A 10,497-nucleotide genomic window follows, 5' to 3' on the forward strand; every position below is an offset into this window, starting at 1 on the left:
ATCGAGTCAAGGCCGGCAGTGGGAGTGCAGAGTTGTAACCTCTGGACCACCTGGGAATTCTCTCAAATACATCTCATAATTTGCCAGTATCCTAAGGTGACTTTTGTTTACCTATTCCAAGTTAGCTATGTCAAAATGGAGCATCTATAAAGTATGAAGTGTTTAAGGTTGAAAGAGAAAAATTTACATTTATAAAATTCTTCTCTAATTGATTGATAATAACATATCTGTATTTATGCAGAATAGATATTATGGAGCCAATTTTACACATAAGCACATTGGCTTTCTAATCCCTTGACCTTCATTGTTACAGGAAAGACGCAAATGAACTACACAAATATCTGAAGGAATTGAAAAGAACCTTGGTTGAGGAGGACCAGGAAAGACTCACCAAAGAGGAACTGGACAGGAGGAGGTTTCTGATTAAGTTTCCTCGGGTGAAACGGCAGCTGGAGGAGTTCATAGGCAAGTTCCACGAGCGCGCAGACAAGGTTGACAAGGTGCATAAGGGATGTACCATCTCCAACGTGATGGCCCACAGCACCGGTGCTGTGTCTAGTATTCTGACCATTGTTGGCCTGGCTCTGGCACCCCTGACAGCGGGGGCCAGTGTGGTGCTCTTGGCCACTGGGATAGGGCTGGGAGCAGCAGCGGCTGTGTCCACCAGTATCATCGAACATGTGAAGAAGTCATCAGCAGAAACCGAAGCCAGTCACATGATGTCAAGTGTCGTCAAGAAATGGAAGGTTCTCCTAGAGGTACTCAAGAGCAACCCCAACATTGTTGACAGAACAGAGAAAGTCACAGAAGCTATGCAATACATTGAAATGAACATCCATGCCATGGAGACAGGCAATGTCAACCCTGACTCTGCACCCAATGCAAACATCTACGTGAGCCCTGGGTGGATCTCAGTCCCAGCCATCCAGCACATAGAGGGAGGTTTCAACGCCACAGCTTTAACAATAACCAAAGGAGCCCCGATCGCGGGTTTGGCCACTGCAGGTGTCTTCCTTCTGGTGGATGTGGACTTGCTGGTGAAGGAGTCAAAGCACTTGCACGATGGTGCCAAGACAGTAGCAGCTGAAAGCCTGAGGCAGCGGGCATGGGAGTTGCAGAGGAAGTTGGAGGAGCTCACCCAGATCTATGAGAATCTGCAGGAGGACCTGATTTAGCCACCCCCAGAGTAGTGCTGGGTCCAGGGACACGTGAGGGGCTAACATGCAGAGGTACCTTGTTAGAGGGAAAGAGGGAGATCACATTAATGAAGCTGGGTGTTAGGAATTTGGCATTTCTGTGGTTGAACACAGCAGGGAAGGGATGAATGAAGGTGATAGATGAGGAGAGAGAAGGAAGGGGCCTGGAGCCTGGATTAAGGGAGGAGGGGACACTGGAGAATGAGAGGCAGGGAGAAACCACTTTTTTTCATACTAAGAACTTTTTACTTTGTGTTGGAGTATAGCCGATTAACAGTGTTGTGATAGTTTCAGGTGAAATGCAAAGCGACTCAGGCATACACACACATGCATCCATTTTCCCCCAAACTCCCCTCCCATCAGAAGCCACTTACTTTGGCCTAATGATAACCCTGGAGGCAGAATAAAGGGAGAGGCAGGTGAACTAACTATGAGAGGCCAGGTATAGGAATGGGGTGAAAACGGGAGAAATTCAGAGAGTTAGGATTGTTGGGATCCAGAAGGAGCAGGGGCTCCTCTATCGCCCTCCCCAGGCTATGATGTCCCAGCAAGAAGAGTCTTCCCCTGCTGGTGGTCTCTGGACCTCTCCTCCAACTCAACTCACCTTTAGCCCTAGCTGATGTATCTTACTAAGGCAGTGACTTCTTTTGTTTGTTTGTTTTATTGAAGGATAATTGATTTACAATATTCTGTTAATTTCAGGTATACAGCAAAGTGATTCAATCATACAGGTATCTATGTATTTATCTGGGCTTCCCAGGTGGTAAAGAATGTGTCTGCTAAGCAGGAGACACAGGTTTCATTCCTGGGTAGGGAAGATTCCCTGGAGTAGGAAATGACACCCCATTGCAATAGTCTTGTCTGGGAAATCCCATAGACAGTGGAGCCTGGCATGCTACAGTCCATGGGGTTGCAAAGAGTCAGACACGACAGAACATCTGAGCATGTGTATATCTATATTCTTTTTTATTCATTTCCATTATAGCTTATTATAGTTTATTACAAGATATGGAATACTGTTCCTATGCTACTACAGTAGGCAGGCCCTTGTTTATCTGGTGTGTATCTGATAATCCCATCTCCTAATTTATCTATTCCCTCCAAATTTTGGTAAAATGTTCATTTTCTATGTGTATGAATCTGCTTCTATTCTGTAAGTAAGTTTTTTGTACTATTTTCTGGATTCCACATATAAGTTAATGTCACATATTTGTCTTTGTCTGACTTACTTCACTCAGTATAGTAATCTCTAGATCCATACATATTGTTGCAGATAATACTATTTCATTCTCGTTTATGGCTGAGTAATATTCCATGGTATGTATACATGTACCACATTTACTTTATTCATTAATCTGTCAACAGACATTTAGGTTAATATAATGTCTTGGCTGTTATGAATAGTACTGCTATGAACATCAGGGTACATGTATCTTTTCAAATTAGAGCTTTAATTTTTTTCTAGATATATGCCCAGAAGTGGGATTGCTAAATCACACAGTAGCTCTATTTTTATTTGTTTAAGAAAACTCCAAATAGTCTTCTATAGCGGTTATACCAATTTACATTCCCACCAACAGTGGAGCAGGGTTCCCTTTTATCCACAGCCTCAGAGCATTGTAGATGTAGGTGATGGCCCCTCTGCTTGCTGTAGGGGAGATAACTTATTGTAGTTTGACTTGCATTTCTCTAATAATTAGTGATGTTGAGTATGTTTTCATGTCCCTGTGGCCATCTGTACGTCTGCATGGAGAATTGTCTATGTAGATCTTCAGGCAGTGACTCTTGATGACAATGATGGTGATGATGTTGGTGACAGTGGTGGTGATGACAGCACAGTGGGGGGAACAGGTGACAAGTCACCAGGTGCTCTTTGGGTCCAGAGTGCCCTGAGAGACCGGTGATGTTTCCATGAAAATCCAAATGTGCAGTAGGAACAGAGGTTGATTACAAAAAGAAAGAAAGAAGGATGAAACAAGGAGGCAGAAACAGGCCAAGGAACTTTGCGGTGTGTGAGGAGATGAAACAGCCTGGGGCCAACAGACACGACACTCTGACCCTCGCTTTCTTCTTCAGCTGGGGGTGAGGCTGGAGAAGATATTTCAGGTTGCTCTGGTTCTCTCCACCTTGTGTTGTCTAGACTCTGGTTCAATAAATACGAGCTGATTCACTGAGGCTTCCTTGCCTTGACTGATGGGTTCACCTGGGCTCCAGGGCCTGACCTCCTTCCCCATGAACCTGTCTCCCAGGATCTCAGAGAGCGCGTCCTCCATAGCGCCTCCTGCTGGGCTCCAATCCAATCGTTTCCCTCAGACCCTGGAGCCCCGCATGCCCCGTGAGATGCCCGGAGGAGACCATGTCAGCTGACTTGGGCTGAGCGTGGGGATACTCCTCCTCGAGCCCCGAGCACAAGGATGGAGACGGGGCACCCAAGGGTGATTGAGAGTAGAGGGCTTGTGTGCAGGTGTGAGGGAGGGCGGTCAGCCATAAACAGAGGGCCAGAGAGAGACAGCACACACCTCACCCAGGCTGCCTCACACCAGGACTCCTGCAGGAGCTTCCAGACCAGTCTTCCTGTGTTTACCTTGGGGCACTGTCCTGCCCCACCCGTCTATGTCCAGCACAGCCTAGAATGACCCATAAGAATATTGACCTTAGCGGCAACTGCTTTCACCTCCGCACGGTTATCTGTGACTCTGAGCACAGATGCCGAAGTCTAATTGCAGACCAAAGCAGCGTGCAGGAGCCTGAGGTCCCCTGAGGTCAGAGCTGGGGGCCAGGCTCCCTCGATCCCCAGGAGCAGAACTGAGGGGTTGGGGGATGGGAGCAGAGATGGAGGGAAAGTCCACCCAAGGCCATGTTCCGACTGGTCACCTATCTGGGAATGCACCTGCCTGGACCTTCTGAGGAGCCTTCATGGGATGCCTCAGGCTCCTCCTCTCCAGGGAGGAGAGGGGGGCATCTGCGTGTTCCTCTCACCCCACGGGTCTGCTTCACGGGGCACCGACTCTCTGTGTTTCCATGTGTGGAGCATGTGAGCACCTAACAGGCTCCCACACCTGGAGCCCAGGACAGGAAGCCAGAGATCTGGGACCTGGAAAAGATCCCAGGACGTCTCCTACATCCCTCCCCACGTGCTGCAGAGCCTTCTCCACACTTTTGTCCAAACCTCCCTCGGAAGACTTTCCTCAGCGCCTCTGACTCTGACTCTGACTCCCTCTCAGCCAGTGTTCCCTGAGACTTCAACTGGCCCTTCCATTCCTTCCTGAAGATATGAGAGAAAAAAAAAAGCAAAGTGAAGTCACTCAGTCATGTCTGATTCTTTGTGACCCTATGGACTGTAGCCTGCTGGCCTCTCCCATCCATGGGATTTTCCAGTCAAGAATACTGGAGTGGGTTGCCAGTTCCTTCTCCAGGGGATCTGGAGAAGGATCGACTCAGGGATCGAACCATCAGCAGTTATGGCCATCGCCTGCCTGAACTTCAGAAATAGGAGTTCATTCCTTCATCAGTTCTTCATCAGTTCCTGGAGAATGCCCATCCTGCACAGACTTCTGGGCAGGGATTCAGGCGCTAGGTACAGAGCCATTCAGTGTCCACCCCCATGTCTCCCTGAACCCTTAGAGCTGGACCCCACTTAGCTCAGTGTGTGGTTGATGCAATTCCACGGTGACCCATGGGTCAGGTGAGAGCCCTATGATTCTGAGCAAGAGACTGAGTCTGACTAAGTGACACAGAAGAGGTGCTGGGGGAACAGGGCAGGTCAGAGAAAGGAAAGAAACCCACAAACTGGCGCCGTTCAGGAAGGACAGGAAGCGGGACAGGTCCTCCTGCAGGAGCTCACGGTCTGTCCCCGGAGGCCCCTGCAAGCAGGGGGCTTAGGTCCCGGCACCAGGAATCCCAGTGTCAAATTCTCAGGACACAGAATAGCTGGGGTCCGGGGACTATATTTTTGGACCAGTAGGTCAGGCTGAGGATGAGGAAGATGAATGGGTAACAGTGACCCTGAACCCTGGGGGTAAAGTCTCAGGTCAAGAGGCTCCAGATTGAGTGCTTCCTAGATGCACATGTGCCCTCTTCTCAGACCAACAGAAATGACTCTCCTCACCCTGTTCTGGGTCCAAGCTTCCCACACACGACAGCAAGGGCACCGCTCACTTCCCCAGCTGGGGAGAAACACGCATCACCTCCACCTGCTGCATCTTGCAGTGATGTCAGGGCTGAAGGGCCCCAGGGCAATGACAGTGCCTCTCCTGCTCTGTTGAGCCCCTTTCTCAGTGTTCTGCATGTATGTTACATATGTACAGGCAACAGGGAGGTGCAATGGGCCCTGACCTCCAGGAACATTGCTCCCCTGACACCAGTCTTCACTGGGATCTCACTCCCTGTTCCTCTTTCCTGCAGGGAAGTTCACCCTGTGGAACCTGGGCTGGGCCATCGCTGTGTCAGCACCGTCACCTGGGTCCTCATCGGATCCTCACTGCCCCTCTGAGAGCAGGTGGTATCACCCCCACGGAGAACAGGAGAAAGCTGGACCCAGGGTCCAGGAATGTGGCCCTGACCCCTGCCTGGGAAGGACAGTCCTGGATGGGGCCTCTGTGTGCTTCCAGCGTCTTTCCTGCATCCAGGTTGAGCTGATTGCTCGGGAGGACACAGGGTGTCCTGTCCCAGGAGGAAGTGAAGCAAGCATGTGGTGTGTCTGTAGCACAAATGTCCTGGGTCTGGGGCAGTGTACCTGCCTTCTTGGAGCCCAGGTCACTCGGCTGTCTGTCGCCACCTGCTGTCCTGTCCCACGTGGGGAGAGACGGGCAGGGGTTGTGCTGCATGCACGTGCCGACCACCCAGGACCTGAGTCCCTCCCAGCAGGGCCTCTGCTGGTGGTTTCTAGTTTCTCTGCAGGCCCCGGCACTGGGTGGTTGTAAGCTGCTGCTCCCATGTCTCAAAGGTACCTTGCAATTCACAGAGGCGCTTTCACACCAGCTGCACACAGCCTCCTGTTGACTTGTTCCTGGGGCTTAAACCTAACTGAGCAGTGTTGTGCTAAGTCTGCAGAGGACAGTATTTACACTAAAACTGCTTCTTTTCAGCAAGTTGTGTCCCTTGCACAAACTATCTACCAAGTGTTTACACACAGATGAGTGATGAGCTGGCCTGGGCCCCGTCTCCCTGTCAATGACAATCGGTGATAAGAGACTTGTTCTGTCACAGCCCTGCTTCCAAACCACATGTAGTCCTAGCCGGCTCTCCTGCCTGTGGCTGCACCCTGCTCAACTCTGCTGCTTAGCTCCTCTGTCTCCTAAGGCTGCTAAACCCACTCTTGACTTTACATTACCTGTTAAACATAAAAAATTTAAAAAGCTTTTTCTCTATTTACCTAAGGTAAAGCTGCCCGAATCCCGATGTCCACTGCGACTTTGGTAGAAGTGTACGTGGACAGAGACACCCAGATGTGAGAATCCTTCAGGGCTGAGGTTCTGTGTTTGTCTACAAGTCTAACTCATGACTTCCCCTTTGCTGACCCCAACTTGTCCCCTTCCCAACCCCTTCTCCACTAGACCCCCAGCTCCTGCTTCCCCTGTATCTGGAAAAGGCTGCTCACAGTGCAACAGGACAGACCCTGACTCCAGGATCCTCGCCCAGTCTTGGCCTTGCTCCAGAGCCCAGTGGTGGGTGCTGGTGTGGGGAGTGGGGTGTGGTATGGGATAAGCATCCAGCTCTCCTCTTATAGATCAAAGACCTAGACAGCAGCCTTTACCCAATTGGCCAGAGCAACGTCAGCAAGGCAGGCGGGTATCAAGTGGGAAATGGGGAGAGAGGGAGGGGCTGGGAAGAAGCCCATGCTGTAGGAGAGTGATTTGCCAAGGGCCTCACAGTCTGTTGGTGGCAGGTCTTCCTTCACAGATCCCGAGTATTATGTGCTGAGCCAAGAAGGCCCTGGCATGTCAGTGCTGAACTTGTTTCTCTAATGGGTCAACAGGGAGGGGGCAAGAACCCAGGGTAGGGCCCGGTGGGTGGTCAAGCCTGAGTGACTCAGACAGGAGGGCTTTCACTTACCTTTTTCCTTTCTGGTGTATATCTGGACCCAGAGGGTGTGTGTGGTTTATTGAGGATTTGCACAGCTGGTGGTTGCATCTGCAGAGCTGAAGATAACTGGATCTTGTTCACACTCAGGCAGAGGAAGACTCCTGGGTAAGCAGGGGGTTAAGACTCTGCCTAACTCCCCATCCTCAGGATGAATGTCTGAGAAAAGGATGATATCACTAGTTGACAGAAGAAGGGAACTGGAAGCTCAGAGAGGTGAGATCATGGCCGAGGCAGCAGGTTAAGCAGGGGTAGAGCCTGGATGTGGGGCAGGTGTGTCTGAGGGCTTCCTCCCAAAACCTGGGCCCCTGAACAGACCAGAGGAAGGCAGCACCTCCTCAGGTGGGCTCAGCTCAGGATGTGGACTCCTGAGAGGTGACTGGAGACCAGAGAAGGAGGGGATTTTGGGGGTGATCTAGTCCTTTGGCCTAGAACACATAGAAGAACTATACAAAAAGAAGGTCTTAATGACCCAGATGACCACAATGGTGTGGTCATTCACCTAGAGCCAGACATCTTGGAGTGTGAAGTCAAGTGGGCCTTAGGAAGCATCACTAGAAACAAAGCTAGTGGAGGTGACGGAATTCCAGCTGAGCTATTTCAAATCCTTAAAGATGATGCTGTCAAAGTGCTGCACTCAATATGCCAGCAAATTTGGAAAGTTCAGCAGTGGCCACAGGACTGGAAAAGGTCAATTTTCAATCCAATCTGAAAGAAAGGCAATGTCAACTAATGTTCAAACTACCACACAATTACACTCATCTCACACACTAGCAAGGTAATGCTCAAAATTCTCCAAGCTAGGCTTCAACAGTATGTGAACAGAGAAATTCCAGTTGTTCAAGCTGGGTTTAGAAAAGGCAGAAGAACCAGAGATCAAATTGACAACATTGATTGGATCCTAGAAAAAGCAAGAGAATTCCAGAAAACATCTACTCCTGCTTCATTGACTACACTAAAGCTTTTGACTGTGTAGATCACAACAAACTGGAAAATTCTTCAAGAGATGGGAATACCAGACCACCTGACCTGCCTCCTGAGAAATCTGTATGCAGGTAAGGAAGCAAGAGCTAGATCTGGACGTGGAACAACAGACTGGTTCGAAATTGGGAAAGGAGTACATCAAGGCTGTATATTGTCACCCTGCTTGTTTAACTTATATGAGAGTACATCATGAGAAATGCCGGGCTGGCTGAACCGCAAGATGGAATCAAGATTGCCGGGAGAAGTATCAACAACCTTAAATATGCAGACAACACCACCGTTATGACATAAAGCAAAGAAGAACTAAAGAACCTCTTGATGAAAGTGAAAGAAGAGAGTGAAAAAGCTGGCTTAAAACTCAACGTTCAAAAAACTAAGATCGTGGCATCCGGTCTCATCACTTCATGGCAAATAGATGGGGAAATAATGGAAATGGTGACAGACTTTATTTTCCTGGGCTCCAAAATCACTGCAGATGGTAACTGCAGCCATGAAATTAAAAGACGTTTGCTCCTTGGAAGAAAAGCTATGACCAACATAGACAGCATATTAAAAGGCAGAGACATTACTTTGTCAACAAAGGTCCGTTGAGTAAAGCTATGGTTTTTCCAGTAGTCATGAATGAATGTGAGAGTTGGACCATAAAGAAGGCTGAGTGCTGAAGAACCGATTCTTTCAAACTATGGTGCTGGAGAAGACTCTTGAGAGTCACTTGGATTGCAAGGAATTCACACCAGTCAATCCTAAAGGAAATCAGTCCTGATTATTCGTTGGAAGGACTTATGCTGAAGCTGAAGCTCTAACACTTTGACCACCTGATGCAAAGAACTAACTCATTGGAAAAGACCATGATGCTAGGAAAGACTGAAGGTGGGAGGAGAAGGGGACAACAGAGGATGAAATGGTTGGATGGTATCACCAACTCGATGGACAAGAGTTTGAGCAATCTCTGGAAGTTAGTGATGAACAGGGAAGCCTGGAATGCTGCAGTCCATGGGGTTGCAAAGAGTCAGACAGGACTGAAGGACTGAACTGAACTGAGGAGAGGCCAGGTATGGGATCTTGAGCCCATAGAGTGAATTGGAACCCAGTCTACCATGAACAAGATTTCTGACCTTGGGTAAATCACATAACATCTATGCTTCAGTTTCCTTATCTTCAAACAGGAATACAATAGTACACACCTCAGGGTTATTGAAATAATAAACATTATAATTTATAAAACTATAAAACACTGATGAAAGAAATCAAAGAGGACACAAATAGATGGAGGAATATACCGTGTTCATGGATTAGAAGAATCAATATTGTCAAAATGGCTATACTACCCAAAGCAATCTATAGATTCAGTGCAATCCCTACCAAGCTACCAACGGTATTTTTCACAGAACTAGAACAAATAATTTCACAATTTGTATGGAAATACAAAAAACCTCGAATAGCCAAAGTACTCTTGAGAAAGAAGAATGGAGCTGGAGGAATCAACCTGCCTGACTTCAGACTATACTACAAAGCCACAGTCATCAAGACAGTATGGTACTGGGACAAAGACAGAAATACACATCAATGGAACAGAATAGAAAGCCCAGAGATAAATCCACGAACCTATGGACACCTTATCTTTGACAAAGGAGGCAAGAATATACAATGGAAGAAAGACAAACTCTTTAACAAGTGGTGCTGGGAAAGCTGGTCAACCACTTGTAAAAGAATGAAACTAGAACACTTTCTAACACCATACACAAAAATAAACTCAAAATGGATTAAAGATCTAAATGTAATACCAGAAACTATAAAAGTCCTAGAGGAGAACATAGGCAAAACACTGTCCGACATAAATCACAGCAAGATCCTCTATGACCCACCTCCCAGAATATTGGAAATAAAAGCAAAAATAAACAAATGGGACCTAATGAAACTTAAAAGTTTTTGCACAACAAAGGAAACTATAAGCACGGTGAAAAGACAGCCTTCAGAATGGGAGAAAATAATAGCAAACAAAGGAACAGACAAAGGACTAATCTCAAAAATGTACAAGCAACTCCTGCAGCTCAATTCCAGAAAAATAAATGATCCAATTAAAAAATGGGCCAAAGAACTAAACAGACATTTCTCCAAAGAAGACATACAGATGGCTAACAAACACATGAAAAGATGCTCAACATCACTCATTATCAGAGAAATGCAAATCACAACCACAATGAGGTACCATTTCACACCAGTCAGGATGGCTGCT

At 47.7% G+C, this 10,497-nt stretch overlaps 1 protein-coding gene across 1 annotated transcript; it reads left to right on the forward strand.

Annotated features, from left to right (window-relative positions):
* Positions 1-305: 305 nt before the first annotated feature.
* LOC122423204 (apolipoprotein L3-like) lies at positions 306-1,908 on the forward strand (the record flags this gene model as incomplete). The annotated part of the gene is made up of 1 exon (XM_043439933.1): positions 306-1,908. A coding segment is annotated over one exon (870 nt), but the record flags the coding sequence as incomplete, so codon positions are not given.
* Positions 1,909-10,497: the final 8,589 nt, after the last annotated feature.

Source organism: Cervus canadensis, chromosome 21 (genome assembly GCF_019320065.1).
Source record: "Cervus canadensis isolate Bull #8, Minnesota chromosome 21, ASM1932006v1, whole genome shotgun sequence".
Taxonomy (NCBI): Eukaryota; Metazoa; Chordata; class Mammalia; order Artiodactyla; family Cervidae; genus Cervus; species Cervus canadensis.